The sequence below is a fragment of the Falco biarmicus genome, chromosome 11 (assembly GCF_023638135.1).
Source record: "Falco biarmicus isolate bFalBia1 chromosome 11, bFalBia1.pri, whole genome shotgun sequence".
Taxonomy (NCBI): Eukaryota; Metazoa; Chordata; class Aves; order Falconiformes; family Falconidae; genus Falco; species Falco biarmicus.
The window spans coordinates 2,816,121-2,834,132 of NC_079298.1; the positions used below are offsets into that span (position 1 = coordinate 2,816,121).

The 18,012-nt window shown below is 41.0% G+C and overlaps 1 protein-coding gene across 1 annotated transcript in view; it reads right to left on the reverse strand.

Annotated features, from left to right (window-relative positions):
- The window catches only part of TNNI3K (TNNI3 interacting kinase), a 93,627-nt gene that overhangs the window by 26,228 nt on the left and 49,387 nt on the right, over positions 1-18,012 (reverse strand). Inside the window, exons 18-21 of the mRNA XM_056355238.1 lie at positions 10,807-10,859; positions 9,191-9,243; positions 7,836-7,968; positions 2,094-2,203 (exon numbers count right to left, since the gene is read on the reverse strand). Coding sequence (XP_056211213.1) covers positions 2,094-2,203; positions 7,836-7,968; positions 9,191-9,243; positions 10,807-10,859 — 349 coding nt within the window. The remainder of the gene's footprint in view (positions 1-2,093; positions 2,204-7,835; positions 7,969-9,190; positions 9,244-10,806; positions 10,860-18,012) is intronic.

Below are 18,012 nucleotides of genomic sequence, written 5' to 3' on the forward strand. Positions count from 1 at the left end.
CAGAAAACTTAGGATTTGCCAGACCTTAAAAACAATCAACATTATCAAGACAGCCAGGAACTCAAAGAAGCTGAAATGCCACTGGAAGAACGTGAAGAGGCTTTATTACCAGGATCAGGAGTCAGTAGCTTTGAGGCAGAAAATGAGGTGCCTTTAATTCTTTGCAAAATGAATGAAACTGAAAACTGCACTGCAAAAGCTATATTGTACCCACCATCTGTGGAATATGCTAATGCATCACCTTTGGAGGTAAAAGAAAGTGAGGAAAAAACCTTCACAACAGTGCTCATTTTCTTTCTTCAATTCTACAGACAAACTGCTCAAGTTTTTCTGGAAGTTATTAGCATCATTGTGGTGGGAAATTTCAGCAAATCCAAAACCATAAAATAGTTTTTGATTAAAATATTTGAAAAAGTAAAGGTATTTCGGCTCAAGAATTTTTACCCAACTGAATAGTAGTTTTGGTAATCACATCTGGTGGTGTCAGAGCCAAACAGAACAACATGAAATAAAAGTGAGAGGAAGATAAACCACGAAAAGTTCGCTGACCAGAGCAGCCTGTGGTGCTTATGAGCTGGAACATATAGTATTAAATTACTTTAATGTAAAGATTTATATTTACAGTTCTCAAAACCACATCTGCTCTCTGTAACGTACAAGCTGCAGTACTTAAAACATTTCTGTGCTTGGATTATTACTGTTTGCTTGATGGAAAGTACAAAATCTTTTTTTATACCTGCATCTATTAAATTCTATCTTAAATTCATATTGCTTGCGCAGTTTTCTGGTCTTCCTCCCGTCGTAAAGCACAGGTACCTTTTCAGGTACACCTTCTTAGTGGCAGGACTGATGCTGGGCTCTCTCCAGGACAGGGGCCCTTCCACTCACAGCCTGGTAGGCTGCCTTTAAGATTGCTGGGTGGCAATCCCATAACCAGACACTGCATGCTCTCTAAGCTGTTAGCTAGAGCTGCTGCTAGGAAACTAAATTTTAACAGAGGAGGAATTCTGAGCAGATCCAAAATAGTATTAACTATTTCCTTAACTTCCAAGTCTGTGGGTCTGAAAATTTATCACTAAAAGATTACGTTAGGAGGACTTGTGTCTTGGACCAGGCAATGTGTCCTTATTGGTCTTATCTACTCTGTGTTTGAGAGGAAAAACATATATTGCTTTAAAAGCAAAAAACCACTGTGATGAGTAAATATATGTAAGTGGTTTTTCATGGAATGCACATACACAAGACCAGTAAGCAGAGTTTGTCTTAAAGCAGCTTAGGAAAGAAACCCACAAACCACTGAGAAGATTTGGGTATTATGAACTGAGAACAGCTGCCATGAAGAAGAAAGAGGCCCCAAACTGATCCCTATTTCTCTCAGGAACAGGATTTCTCATAACTTCTGATTGACCAAGGCCAGGCTGGATGGGGCTGGGAGCAGCCTGCGCTGTTAGAAGGTGCCCCTGCCCGGGGCGGGGGGGTGGGACTGGGTGGTCTTGAAGGCCCCTTCCAACCCAAACCATGCGACTGTGTCCTACCCCCAGCTGTTCCAGGAACAGGGACTGCAGCAATGTGCCAGAAACAGCAGTGAGAGCATTTCTGATTGTCTTCAGGTCATTCTGCCTTCTACACACCTCCTGTGCTTTTATCCTATTACTGTATCAGGGAATAGCCTCAGGACATGGTATAAAAGTACACAGAGGTTTATACACTTCCAGGGTGTATGCTTAGCTCCTCTTTGTGATGGTACAGATTTTATTTTTCATTGTAGAAAAAAAATCAATAATCCATAGAAAATACCTACAGAAGTCTGAGCAGTAAGTTTCTACTCACTCAGTAACAGTCAAAATCAAAGTTACATAAATAACACGCGGTTGAACAGCTAAATGTTAATTTACTTTCTTCCTCAATTCACCAGCTCTTCTGCATTTTTTGGCATACACCGTTATCTGTCTTGGGGCTTCCTGCAGTGACACCTGCCTCAGAAACCAGGGCTTTTGGAAAAGCCGTGTGAAGTCAGACAGAAAGTTGGTGGCCAAAGCAGAAATACCCATTTTCCTGCTGCCTTTGCAGCTGCAGGAGGCTGGGGCACTCACCTCGGGACAGGCGTTCCAGCCCCTCATCAGCAGGGCAGAGATGGGCTTGGGGATGGAGTACCCGATGGGTGGGCGGATGTGGTGGTAGGCCATGTCTGCCGCCGCCGCCGCTGCAAGCGAACAGCCCGACAGAAACCTGTTAGCACCAGCAATCACACACGTTCCCAGGAAAACACAGCCTATTTGCTACTGAAATACACCCCAGCAGGCACAGAAATGCTGAACCACCAAACCCCTAAAGACTCGTAGCTGAAAAGATGCTTTTCAATCCTTGCTGTCTGTAAAGATTGCTAAGGCAGGCCATAACCCTGAACGGAAACGCGCTGCTGTTAAGACTAAGCATGGGTAGAGACGACTAATTTAGCTTAAAGGCTATTACGAAAAAAAAAAAAAAGCCTTTGGGGAAAAAAAATGAGTTAACCTTCAACTCACTCTAAAAAAATTTGTTATCTTCATTATTAAGACAGCATGACAGGTAAACTCCAGTTGCAGATAAATTGGTAACAGACTCAGATCTCTTACAATAACCCAAGGCTAGCTCTGTTACAGTCTAAGACAAAAATTAATTCTAAGTGTTTCTGTAGTAAAAAGCTAGTGAGTGCCTTTTTATAAATGCCACTACTATAAAAAGCCACTACTGACTGAGACAAAATTGCCAAAATGTATTCCTAATTAGGTGTACACATTTAGTGACTCTAAATACAAATGAGAGTTAATCCCTCTCGTTCCTTTCAGTAAGATTTTTTTAAAGTCAAAGCAGATGTATTCTGAACTAATATCAAAACCTAAGTAAAATCCTTTGCCCAACACTTTAAAACGATGTGATCAGAGTATATGGGATATGCAGGGAACTGTAAAATTGCAACCATGAGATTGTAATAGGAATGGTCTGATTGTTTTAACCATATCCCGTTCTCATCACAGCACTCCTCGTAAGAATAGGTTAATGTCAGCCATTGTCTGTCCTCATTGCAGGTTTTGTCTGCATAATGATGTTTCAGAACGTTAATATCAGATAAATCCTGTGATATTGTAACTATATGTAGACAGGAAGGGCAAACAGTTTGCCTAATTTTGATTCCAGCCTAACAAGGTTTTGAAGGCGTGGCTCAGGTACTACCGGATTCCTCTTTTGCCTAGCAGACACTATGAAAAGAGGGCAAATGCAAATCCGATTAAGACAGCAATGAAAAATGCTCCATTTTTTTTCTGCCAAAGGTAATGTAAGTGACGTATTACCTACTGGCAAGATCTCACCTTACCAAAGTTAATAGGATTTATTCCATCAGTTTAACAGGGTCAGGATTAGAAAAAGAAAAGGCAAACTGTGTGCCTCTGTGTACTTTTGTAATACTTTACAAAGTTTGTTTGTGTCACTGTCATTCGGACTCTCCTGTCACCATCATTAGGTTTTTCCTTCAGGTAAAAAATATCTGTTAAAATGTACTTTAGAATGGCTGAATTAAATGACAAGAAAACATCCTTCACAAAAATGAGGAAAAAAAAAAAGTTTGGGTCATCCCAAAACTCTGAACTTAGTACAACTGGAAAGCATCACTATGTGATAGCCTGAGTATTTTACGGTTTGACTGGTTGGTCAGATCCTGCCTTTCTTCTGGGTCAGAGCAGCTATAAACTATGAGAGGAATCAATGACCACCTACCTATGAAAATACTATTTCAGACCTATTTCTTGCTTATAGATCAGGGGAACAACTGAGAACGTTAATCAACATCCTCCTGTATTGGACATATGTATATTTATAATTGTAACATGCCATTTCCTTGTGCAAGTGCCATCTTTACATATTTTTTTTTTTTTGCTATGTAGGAGGCAGTGGTTCAGTTTCTGAATCTAGTTTCACACCTGCAATTTCCAGACACCTATATCTTTGTGTTCCCCCCCAAAACACTACCCAAAGCTTATGTGCAGACAGTTTTACAGGTCTGAATTTAATGCCGTCTGTGGAAAAGGGCCAAGGAAGAGGATGTTCAGGTATCAGAGGGTGTCCTCTTGCCACCTGGGCCTTCCAAAACAACTTTTAAATGGAAGACTGTACACCAGGTAACTGCCAACTTTACTTCCATGTGCAGACTGTGCCCAGAGCACAGAGGGATGCCTTTGCAGTCATGCCTTGTGCAAACATATACAAAAGGCACATAACACACAAGTAGAGAACTGAGCCATGGCTCTCAGGAAAACAGGATGGGATCAGCCTGGGAACCATTCATGGGTTTGTAATTTGGTGACAGACCCAATCACCTCGACTATCGCTCAAGGAAGTGGGCAACAAATGTCAACGCATCTGCAGAAGAGCCTGCTTCCCAGCCACAAAATCCCCAAAGGAAAACAGCAACAACAAAGATCAAACACATCGCCCACATGTGCTGCTTTGCAAAGCCACTCTCTGTTGGCTTACCTAAGCACAGTCCTGCCGAGGTGATGCAGTGTTGTTGGAATACAGCTCTTGTGCCTTCTGTGCACATGTATTTATGCTCATGCAGCCTCAGCCTGCATGTGAATCCTGACTGTTTCCTGACTGGCTACAGACCTGAAAGGCATTTGCAGCGTAGCCTGGGCCCTAACAATGTAATGATCTGATAATGACACGATTGACTATCAGCTGTTGCCCCATTGCTATGTTTGAAGTATATGCAAACTCCCAGAATGTGAAAACCTCAGCAAAGAAGTAATCTCTATATTTAATAAATACTCACTTTTGCATTCTCCAGTTACTTCTCAGAACCATCATTATTTATGTTTTTTTCACCGTGTCCGTTTTACAGGTGACTGTTGAGCACATTCAGTAGGTTTCCTTACTAACCAGAAGTTATGTTGCAGGCTTTGGTTCTGCAAGACTGCGTGATGTGCACCTCGACAAGCATTATGCTTGACTTAATGATGAAGTGATTTAATTGGGGAACACACCTGTTTTAGTAGATGTTCTATTTGATAAATTAAGCAGTGACATTGATTCAATACCTCTAAAGATGTTTATTCATATTCATCAAATAGAAACCCGAAGAATGGATATCTTATTCAGTATAAAGCATACCCTTATGTAATTGGATACTGTACTAGATTCAGCAGAGAACATGGAACTGCTTTTAACGGGGGAACTACTTTTATTTCAATGGGTAACATCTAGTTTTTGTTATAATCAAATTTTATAATCATATATTCCTTTCAACACCTAATTATTTCAATGAACATCACCAGAATGGCTTCCTGGACCTCTAAGCCTACACAAAGGTAACTATAAGCCAGAAAAAAAGTGATGCATAATTAGTTTTTGCGGATAACATCCATGTTTTTCACAAAGAAAATCCTTCACCTTGAAATACATACTTTGAGAAAAAATATGGGATTTGTATTTAACTGAATAGTCATTACCTGAACATGTATCTTAAATGTGGGAATTTTATATAGACTATAAAACATAAAACACCCTCAAAGCTGCATTTTGCAGAATATATATATATATATATATCTAACTCAAATGTGCACATTCAGTATCTTTTCTCATGCATAACTGTGTCTTTCACAAGCAGAACAGTACCACAGAGATGAGGAACTAGTTGTAAACCATGACTGAAAAATCACCTGCTTTCTGACCCTGTAAAAAGTCTCAGTTTCCTTATCCATGGAAAGGGGAAAATTACACTTACTTAGGCCATTGAGAGGACCAGAATTAGGTACTAGATGGGCTCAGTTGAAGGAGAACAGACCCAGATCAAAACTGAGCATTTTGGAAAACTGCATTCCCCATGTTTGTGGGCACCAACATGGTCTTTGGAAAATGTGTTTTCTAACAGGATTCAAACAAACTGTTGGTGACCTGGAGATGAGGAAGAACTCATCACTACAGTGAAGGACAAGGAAAGAGCCCTTCCCTAGACAGAGTGTCTCAGCAAAGAAAGAAGGGACAGAAAATACTTCTCTGTAAACCTACAGAAATGAAAAGCCAGCAAGCCCATGGAAGTCAGGATAAAAGGACCTTATCATTCAGTTGATGCAATCCAGTAAAAAAAAAAAAAAAAAAGGAAAAGAAAAGAAAAGAAAAAAAAAAGAATTGTGGCAAGAAACAGTATTCCTTGTCTTTTGCCTTTTATTTCACTTATGATGTTCCCAGTGAGCTTTAACTCCTCTCGAGTCTTCTAGTCCTATCTAGACCAGACTACAATTTGAACAGAGTAGAAAGTTAATTCCAAATTAACTGAGATTAATGTTAGAAATGGTAACCTTACAGAAGGTTGTGACACTATGGATGACTGTGTACTAGAACTGCACCCAAGAACATAGGGTTTGACCTTCAGTTAAATGGCCATGAAAAAAATACCAATGGAAAAGGAACAGAAACACAAAAGTGATTCAGAACTGAAACATTATTTCTAGAGCCTGAAGTGGAACTGAGTCAGATGTTTGGCTTCTGCATCACTTTAGCAGTTAGAAATAAAGAGATATGAAAATCAGCTAATACAGTGTAGAAGGTCATACGCAAAGCTGGCACACTAATTGCCAATGATATTCATGGCAGCTGCCTTCTGCATGCGAGAGGCTGACCTTCTGAACATCGCAAAGGCATCCGAAGGAATTTAATAGAGGTATAATATCAAAATATCAGAAAAGTGAATATTTAATGAACAGAAACAAAAAAAACTGATCAAGGAAGGAATTAATAAGTAAGACTCTGCATGTATCAAAAATGACTTTCAAAAGTTAAGAGTAATGGCCTAATAAGAAAAATACATCCAATTTCATTCAGTATTTGAGCAATTTTTAAAGCAATCGACTGAACAGGAGAATAGCGTATTGGTCGTTACCTAAGAAACAGAATTAGACCTACAGATAGAAGCAGACACACAGCTGCATGAGCACCAAAGGACTATATATTGTTACCAATATTTACAATCTGCTTGGGCATAAACATTTGTACAAACTAAGAGAAATTCACCTTTTTCAAGGTCAAAATGCTTCCATAGGCCATGCTTTCTCTAAACATCAGAAAATCTATTTGAAATCCACCTGAAAAGCTTTGTGCATCCCTTCCTGCAGCAGCTGTTCCCTCTGCACCCCAAACGCAGCTAAAACACAACAAAAAATCCCCCTATTTTGGTTGTTGGAGTGAAATGTCTCAGTAAGGTCGCTACAGGCCTCCTCCTGCGCGGAGAGGGCTGCGCAGCACCAGTATGGCCACAGATCCACCCCAACCATGGGACGGCGGGCTGCAGCAGCTGGTGTCTGGTGGCATGGGTGTCCAAAACCTCCCTCATGACCTGCGCTGGCTCTTCCCCATCCCACGGCACTCTCGGCCTCTAACAACTGCTGGCAGACAACCAGGTGCCAAAATCTCAGGGAGTGAAAACTGTGTCCTGGAAAGGTTGATTTGCTGTCAGAAAAATCAGGTACCACTGTTTTCAGGTGCTTTCTTAACCTACACAAGAATAGGCTCAAGGAGGAGATTTATCAAGGAATGGATTTACAATCCCAGCACAAACATGAGACAAAAGGCCTACAGTTAGAGTGAGTTGTTCATAACCCTAGAACTGTACAAGGAATTGTAAGTTATGTAGATTTATTACAAGTAATATATACGATTATAGCGGGGTAGTTCTATGCTTTTCACTGAATGCATAATCTTAGCACGCAATAACAAGCCAGTAAACTATTGGTTAATATTACACCGTGTAGCTACTTCTCTAGTTCAGAGAAATTTAAATATTAATTCATTGAGCATCTTACCTGGTTTCAGGTGAGCAAATGGAATTTCACCTGTTAACAGCTCCCAGAGGCACAAAGCATAGCTGAAAACATCGGCTTTTATGGTGTACCTTGTACACTGGGTGAACACCTCAGGGGCCATCCAGCGTAGGTTCTGTGCATCAGGAAACATCAATAATACATTATCAATGTTTTCTTCCTCATATATGCATTTTTTCCTGTATTTGTATGCTTGTTTTCCCTTCTTTTCTTAGTTCCTTGCCTCCATTGCTCCATAAAATAACTGGCAAATTTGCCAGGAAAAATTTTCACCTAGCTTGCAAAATCCAAGTACCATATTACTGCGCATTATACATAACAGCATTAGTATGGTAGCTGCCTCAACCCCATAAAGCCAGACTGATCAGGCTTTAAACATGAGCATAGTGATAGAATAAAAAGGAGAACACCCAGCCTCAAAGTCTGGAGACCAAATCATAAGGTCCAAGCATGCCATATGGTACCAACTAAGTACTGCTCCAGTGGCTAGATGGAAAAACTGATGACAACTCATTGGGTTGGTGCCTCCTCTCTTGGGATCTCACTGCTTTCTGCAGAAACCCAGTTCTGAGGCTGCTTCACAAGGAACCAGCCTCTCACTGGAGTGATGAGTTCAGGGTATTTTTGCAGATTCCTTGCACCTCAGTATCTTAATCTACATTCTTTACATGACAGCCCTTCTCAGTGTGACATTATCAGACCCTGGAGGACCCAGGTCTGCAGCAGCAGTATTCACTCCTCACACAGGGAGTGCATATTACAATTTGTTAAAAAGATGATTGCAAATGCTGGTTTTAGCATCACTCATGCTACTCCACAATTGATCATTATGATGATGCAACCTTTCATGACCATGGAGTGACGCACAGAATGCATCTGGACTAAAACTTATGAAAACAACAATACTGTCTTGTAAAGCTGGCTGGCTGTAAGCCATAGACTTGCAATGGAGAAAAGAACTCTGAAAGAAAATTGGTGTAAAAAACTAATTCCCTATTAGAAATAGGAACCACCTGCCAGCAACATGTGTACATGAGTAGGGCAGGATGGATTAAACCCCAACATTTTACTAAGGATTTGGTGAAAATAGAGCTCCAAAACCAACCTTATAAGCATTATTTTCTGCTGCAGATATTACATATTCACTTGTCTCTGCTATTAAAGAGGATTAAAGGGGAAAAAGAACCCAACAAAAAACAAGCCACAAAGAAATATTGAGAGATAAAATACTTTACCAGTTCATCTTTTCCAACAAAAATATTTCAGATGTCATTTCCTCTAAACTACGTTTGCCTGTATGTTCATATTAATTATGTGGAACAAAACAAGAAACAAACCCCAGGTTGTTTTGTCATATTGTCTTCATCCAGGGACTGCAAAAATCTAGATTCTGAAACACACAGAACAAAAAAAATAATTACGGTGAAGCCAATAGATACCCACTTTATTATATGAAAGTCTTGAGGGAAAAAGTGTCATATTTTTTATTTCTTTAAATAACTCTCAGGTTTTTAGAGTCCAGGAGAACTGTGATAGCTGTTTTTCAACAAGGCTGTGTACAGACAACGAGGCTTCTGAAACCTGCATGTCAAATTCAGCACTGGCATAGATCTACAAAGCTCCACTGACATTAATAGCAGTTTACAGCAGCAAGGATCCAGCTCAGAATTCGTGACCTCATGGTTATTTGTACTGGTTCATACAACTGTATCTAGATTTACAACAGTCAGTCACTGAGCCCTGTATTAAAATGCAGTCCCACAGAAGCCTGTCAGTTTTATCTAATGTCTCTGCATGAATATAGTGAGGGTGGTATATGCTACATTTTGTGATACATAGGTAAGTCCCCAGGCAGGACTGAAATGCCTTTGACATACCAGAAAAATACACTTAAGTGTGCATCTGCGTGAATACAAATATCATGAAGAACGCCGCAGACAAGACATAGCTATTCCCATGGGGTCCAAGCCTTGTGCTCTTTCTGCTTTAGCAGGTCTTCAGCCCTGGGTCCCTTACAGATATGGTCATGCTGCCACCACCTTCCTCCTATATTAAGCTGGCGTTCATGCATCTCTACTGATCACATCTGTGGTGATACTGCAGTGACCATGGCTGTGTCTTAAGCCAAGTAGTTCCTGAGGAGTCAGGTCAAACCCAGCTCCCTGAACTCCACCTGGCACCATCAAAAATGTGTTCCCATGGAGCCTGACTGATAAACACCAAGAAAATGCATGAAATACAGATTCATAGAAGTATAGCGTAGTCTAATTTTGAACACAAAGTTACTAAGGTCCATAACTGAAATAACAAGCTACATTCTGCTCTTTTAACTAAAATGAAATAAACCTGGCCTATTGCCATGGGGCTTGGCTGCCTGCAGGCAGACTTGCACATTAACACCATCCTTGGATCCTGAGCACTTGCTATGGAAAAGGAGGGCACATCTATTACAGGCATTATCACTCAGCTTCTTCCTCTAACCTACCGCTAGAACTTACTCAAACTGAGATGCATCCATCTCGCTATCAGAATCACAGAATCAAAGAATGGTTTGGGTTGGAAGGGATCTTCAAAGACCACCTAGTCCAACCCCCTGCTGCGGGCAGGGACATCTTTCACTAAGCCCCGTCCAGCCTGGCCTTGAGCCCTGCCAGGGATGGGGCACCCACAGCTGCTCCGGGCAGCCTGGGCCAGCACCTTGCCACCCTCATGGTAAAGAATTTCTTTATATATACCATCTGTGCTTCCTCTCAAAAAAACAGTGGGGTACTCCACAGCACCTGCTAAGCTAGGATGAGACATAAAATAGGGGTACTCTCAACCTGAAAAGCCTTTTGTGTCTTCTCATAATAACAAAATGAAGAGCAACCTCCTCAGCATTTTCTTAGCCAGGATGTGTTTAGTTTTAGAGAATCTGAGGTTAATTTATCAATGTTCCATAAAAACTCCTTACCTCCAAAATCAGCAACAACTGCATGACCATCCTCATACAGGAGAATATTGTGACTAGGGGAAAAAAATATTGTTATAGGTAATTGTTTAATAGTGTCTTAAAGATGGTGAAAATTTTAGGGTTTGGTTCATAGCTAAACTTTTGAGTTCAAATCACCTGCTTAAGCAGATACATTCTGTAGATAAACCACTTTTAGCTACATCTCTTATTTATTTTTATAAAGTAGGCATTAACTCTGAGAAGGCAAACCCAACAGCTTCATAAATGTGAATGTCAGTTTTTAATCAATACTAGAGCAAAACAATTTCTGTCATTATTTATAGATCAAGTATAACAGCTTTATTCAATATGTGCACTGCATCTCAGTGATGAATTGAAAAATATTTGAATATAAACACAGTGGAAGCCTTTAAATAAAATTATGTGGACTGATTCTTTTCTTTTTTAAGGCTTACATAAGTGTAAATTCATAGTGGTAATTCCTAATTTCTGTTGAAGTATAGAAGGGAACGAACAGATCTGAAAAGTTCATATAGAATGGATCACTAGAAGCCATAAGAAATCCATTAAGCTGGGGGGAAAAAAAAAAAGAGATGATAAAATGGTAAGCTTTATTCAATTTAATAACCACACTTAATAATGCAAATGTTACTTTCATGAGACAAAGGTACTTTATTTCTTGAAAAATCTCCATTTGTTTATGAAAAGAAGACAGATAATTCATCCTGTAACTTATCTCAGTGTCAAGGAGGAAAGCTTCTCCCTGCTTCACTAATGGAGATTTGTCCCCAGAGGTAAGATTTCAGTCCTGCCCTCCATGCGCATTCCACTTCTACAGTGTCCCATTTTCTAATGCCTTTGAGAGCTAGCAGAGCACGACTGCTGATGTGTGCTGAGTTATTCCGGACCGGAACCAAGTCTCAGGTAAAGTGCCAGATTTCCATCTGCTTAGTAAGTCAGGAGCACTTAGTGATTTTTTACTGTTTCAACTTACCCTCCATGAAATGCATATTCCTTGTCATTGTTTGATGGGCATAACTGCAAGCACAAAGTACTGTTCATTACTGGACATCAAAAGGACCACAATTTGCATTTATCCTTAAAAACTACACTTGCAAAAATTACAGTGCATTCTGACTGTGGTAGTGGAACCTCTTGGTGGCATCTCCTTCCAAAGCTCCCTAGGCAAAGTGGTTCACGCAATGAAGTTAGCATCCCTGCAGGCTGGTGGCTGCAACTGTGACCAGTAGCAAGGAAGGGTTTGGGGCGATGGCTGGTGCCCTGCGGAGCGCAGAGCCCGTGCTGCTCAGAGCTCATGCTGCTTAGGACTGCAGCCAGAGCTGTGGTTTAACCAAGCAGGATTTGGTAGACAGGAACACTGTGCAGCCCAATGCTTGCGGGAAACACTGGAGTTACAGTGCGAGGGCTGCAGAGCTGACCTGTGTCTGTTCCCTGCTTCTGCTCACGCCGACTCTGGTGCTACAGCTAGAACTGCCTCTGCACCATGGATTTCAGGTGTACTGCAGCCGGGGTGAGGCTCGTGTTCACATCTTCTAACTGAACTGCAGACAGCAAGAAACCCCAGGAAGATGTGATAGTTATGTTAGATGTATATGTTAATTTTAATTTCAATATAAATTTTTCATCTTTGCCCCAGACAGTTTCTGGAGTTAGGAAGAAATGAATAAATGTGGGACAATTCTTGTTTGGTCAGCACATCTATGGGGCAATCTCTGTCAGGACATCTACAGATCAGAGAAATCATTTATCAAAGATAATTACTTGTACTGACACCTATCAAAGTGTTTTGATTCCTGTGAAATCTCTGAAACCATAGCAACTGCAAGCCTCAGGGAATGTAAAGGACTGGATAACCAGAACTTTACCTTAGATTGTCAGCAGAGATATTTGGAGGCTTAAAGTTAAATCTGCTGTATTTGTCCTAAAACTACTAGAATGAAAGAGGTGAACTATGGGATTTTTGTGGTGGTTTAAACCCATTTATTGAAGGTAATGTGAAGAAAATTCAGCTTTATTTACATATTATTTGTTCAAAGACAGTGAGGGATATGGATAATGACTGGGAGGAAATCCAACCCTATGTATGCATCCTTTCTATCAATTAGAGGATTTTAAAAACAACAAGCTTCCATGTATGAACAAAGCAACTACAAAAAGATTTTTACATAAACCCAGAAATATTTCTTATCCATTTTGTAAAAGTGCCATCTTGTGAGCAGGTAGGCCAGAGAGCTGCAAACCAAACCAAACCAAACCAAACCAAACCAGAGTATTTGTAACACTGAAACTGTGAAAAGGAACATTCTCAGATTAGATGAAAATCAAATGGCAATTTATTACACATTTTCATCTTGACAGCTTCAAATCAGAGAAAAAAGTAACATTCCTCTTGGAAAACAATGAATTCTCATTTGGGGGCACTTTATTCTTGCACTTGGACTGGACAGATAAAAGACTAGATGATAGAAGTGAGAAAAGTATCAGCTCCTGAATTCTGAGATTTAGAGCAGATCAAATACAAGTGAACAAGACAGAAGTTCCCAGCCTTGCAAGCAGAGTATCTGCTCTGAAGAAATGCTCAACCTGAATGAATTAGCCCTCCTTAGGGGCAGGGATAAGTCTTACGGGCAGACTGCCATGACAACATACCAGCGTTTTTAGCTCAGGGTTGTGGTATTCTCATGCAGGAGTATGGGTATGTGTTTGGTACAGCTGCACCAGCTCACCTGCGACTAGCTCAGGAATGTTTCACATGGGGCTGGCATTTGGAAATGCCTTCTGCTGACTTGGAAACTCATGTTTGAAAAGGAACTACTAAGGGTGAACCTCCATGACTGCTTAAGCAGAATGGAAATAAGAAGAAATTCTGTCTGTGTAGGAACTTATGGTAGGAAACCCCACCCCTATGTATTTGGCATTTTCAGGGAGACTTCAGTTCATTTAATGTACCAGGGGACTTGGAACCAGTCCCAGGATCAACGGGTCTCTATACATACATTGAAAGTTGGAGAATATCAGCATATAGAGCTGTGACACCATTCCAACCCATGCAGCGAGGAGGTGGATATATGAGCTGTGGTCCAAGGTGGCTGGCATTTACAATGACTACGCAACTTACGTTTTTGATGAGGATGGAAGAATTTCTTCCTCAGACCAACATACAGAGCTTAAAACAAGGGCTCCTCTAAAGTCACTGCAATTATTACACCTTGATTGAAACTCGTGGCTCAAGAACCTCACTTCTCCAGCATCACCTGGCAGTTGGATGGCCACTGCCTACAGAAAGGTACTCTGGATTTCTGAGGTTGAGAACCCTGTCAAGAGGAAGGGCTTTGGAGGAAGCAAGTGTGTCAGCATGTGTAGCACAAACATCAGCTCTGTCAAAGGAGGAAAAACAGAGTTGGGCTGAATTTTATCCACATTTAAGAGCAGAGCTTCTGAGACCCTGTAGGCTGCATTCAAGTTAGAAACAGTGTCGTAAAGATACTCATATATACAGTCCATAGCATAAACCGGGGACACTTTGGATTTGCTGCCTGCCCAGGCACTGCTGAATTATCTGTTCTTTGAGAATAAAGTTTTCTTTTAATTTGATAATGATGATGTCTAACTCTGAAAGAAGATGACACTATTCTCCCTTAAGCTCAATGTACTATAGATACTTAATCAAGTGACTTCCAAGCTCTTGGTTCTGTTTCCCTGATGGATGTTGCATAGGAAAAGATTCAGAGCTACAGGGCAGCTGGAACTTACTTCCCTCCAAAAAGGACATGGTGAAACTCTTGTTCAGAGATATCTTATTCCTTAATACTTACTAAAAGCATATTGCCAGGAACCTAAACTGCTGTAATCTCTTGTCTCTGCCATACCCCATAGTTTGAAAGTAAACAGATAGCCATCAAATTAAGCACACAACTTCAGTTTATAACAAATTAAACAACCTTTCCAGCTCTGCCTCAGCTCTTAGTTATCATTTTGCAATTTCATTAAGAAAAATCCACCAAACTGAAAAAACAGAAATGAGATTTTTTTCTTTAGAGAAGCAGCAAATGATAACTGAAATTTGAATCAGTTTCAAAGTGAATGTCAGGTTTTTATATCATCTTTATCTCTATAGTATACCTCATCTCTCACTATTTCAAGAAACGTGTGAGGATTGCATGGATGATTTTCTATAACCACGTGGCAGAACAGACAGCACTCTGCTCCCGGCTGCATCGTTTTTTAAGATCACATTTACAGGAGAGAGTGGACCCAGTTCCACACTGCTTTTCACAGGAGGAACAACAAACACTGACCTTCACACACTTCTGACCAGCTGCAGGGCTTGCCCTTGGCCATAACTCCCTGCAGCGAGCGGCAGAGGTGCTGTTGCATCCTCCTCTTCCCTGCGGCGACCTCGGGGCTGCTGTGGGCGTGTGGGGGCCATTCTGCCTTTGCCTTCAGGCTCCCAAAGTGCCGGGTTGGGTGGCTCCCAGCTGTGCTGGAGCGCTGCCCTCAGCTTTCTAGCACGAGCCAAGTGGCTTAAAGGCATTTGGCTCACAAGCAGACTCCTTTCAAAAGCTCTGTAAGGTCATGAATAAAGCCAATCACAGAAACAGATAAATATATAAAAGCAAAGTAATCAGGGAAGGAGAACTGAGTGCTTAGCAGGTCTGGAGTACTTCTGTTGAGGACATGTACTTTCATATACTTCTTTCTTTCCCTCGAAGCAATCAGACATTCAGGTAATGTTACCGTGAGTCAGTGCACCCTGGATTAAGGTGGTGAATCCTCAGCTGCCAGTAGCTGTCCCCACACCCCCAGTTCCACGTCTCGAGGTCCTGGTGGGTTCCTGCCTGAATGAAGAAGGAGTGTCGGGCGGGCAAAGGGACAGATGGGGTTTGGTGCAGTTCATTTTGGGTGGTGCAAAGCTGCACTGCTTGCACCTGCAAGCACTGTACCTCACTGCTGGAGATGATCCCAGGCTGACAGAACAGAGAGGCAGCATGAACCCATCTCTCACAGTGCATTCAAGAGGCTGCAACAGCACAACCCTCCTTCTGCATTGGTTTCCAGGGTGTTTGATACATGGGGATGGAGCTGCGCAGCTCTGAAGGGCAGTAATATGCGTTGCTCTGGTTTGAGCGAAGAAGTCTAGGGAGTCTGCAGCAAACACTGCTCACTGTTAGAGCAAACTGCAGAAGGGGCATCCTGTGCCATTATTCCAGAGAGTTTTATGTACCACTCACCAGTGAAACAATATTTGCTAAGCATTAGTTTTCTGAAAAATTAAGAAAAGAAACACGACAATACAGAAACATGATTGGCCAAAGTGGGAATTCTGTTTTCTTTTTTAGCTGGGGGACTATTTGTCTTGATAATCTTTGCACTGCTGACTCTGCTTCAACCAGCAATACAGTCCCCACCACTGCTCACTCATCCTGCTGTCTCCTCTGCAGCCTTGCCCCAGCCAAGAAACCTGACCACTAATGAGATCTGGAAGAGAGGATTGTGTCTTTCAGCACAGCCACATCTTGCTTTGGCTGCATGTCTGTTAACTTTTGAAGGTCAGCAGTAGGGCAGGGTAATTCTTGGCAGTGTTTCTGCTTGTTTTTAAGCTCAGATCTAAGGGGCAAATTGCAGCCCATTTGCCGCTTTCCCAAATGAGCCCAGAGGGGCTTGTTTGCCAGAGTACAAATCTCTGGCAAACCAGCTTGATGTAGCACTTAATAACCAACACAGAATTTTATTTCGAAGCTTCAAATAGCTACTTTTGGTGGTAGAAAACAATTAGTGCATTGCTATTCCTCTTTCAGCTGTTTGTATCTGAGTAGCAGATGTAAATCTGGGCCGAGCTGTGATTTGCCCACATGAACAAAAGTTAAAAAAAAAACACCCTTCCTCTTCTTATTTGTTCTCCTGGCCTGCCTGTGTGTGATATACATAAATATATCTGGTGGTCATGATGGTGGCATAATCAATGTTAATATATATCTTCAGAACCACAGAAGTACCGATAATTTTAATTAATCAAATGCAACTAAATAATGGTAATTATTTACTCTGACTCAGGGTTTTTCTCAAGAATAAACTCACCAAGAGAAATGACAGAAGACAAATAACAGTGTGGCATTTAAAACAAGAATGCATGAGGATGTAGGAAAAAGATGACAGGAAACAATTCTGCAATAACCTACAGCATTTATCTGATCTGAAGTCCAATGTAACGCAGGACATTCAACTCCTCCAAATTCTTGCTCTGATGCAAGAATTGTGCCTGAACCAGATCATATGTTTTGGAAAAAGAAGATGTGTTCCTCACTGGCAAGACAGTTACTTTGCTCTGATGTTGAAGGAGCCAAAAGGCTGTTTGTACTGGCATAATCTTCCAAACAGTTATGTGGCGTAACCTACACTACTAATGTGTAGCCCTCTCTGGAAGGCTTTTAGCTGGGCACATGCATTCCATTTGTAACTCATAATAAATCTGCAACTGACATGTCACCACAATGATCCACAAACCAAAATTCCTCTAATTGACAGTGGCTGGAAAGTCTAAACAGCTCATGCAGAACACATACACAGACTTTCACACGATCTCCTACTCACACCTATTTTATAAATACTCCAGATGTTTTGTATCATCTTTTTAAACCTCATTATCTCAACACAACTACCTGAGAAGAACACAACAGTGCAAGACTGACAATAGCTCAAGGACTTCTTGCTGATTTTCTGCCACCCACTTGGGTAAGATGCACATCGATAAATGTTAGAATTATTAGCAAAAGGACACCGGGATGGAGGCATTTGCAGAAAATTGGTAATATACAGAGACTAGGTTAATGTCCCAAGAAAAATTAAGCCTCAAAGGTCTTGGAAATAAACTCATTTAGTAGACTGGGTTGGGAAATAATCCCAGGTATTTCTGGAAATTTTCAAGATTGCAACTTTTGATTTTGTGCCAAATTAAGATGGAAAGCAGACATCTCACAATGTGCTGAGCAAAGAAAATTACATTTCCCCCCCTGTAAGTAGCTAAATAACTTACTGAAGTTTGTTCTGAATTTATCTCCTAAACTGGCCTACATTATGAATTAAGGTAAATCCTAGGAGCATGCCTTCTTCGACTATCAAACAACTGCATGTAAAAAGGAAAATTTTGGTAATTCCGAGGCAGAATTTCCATGAACTTCATGCCTT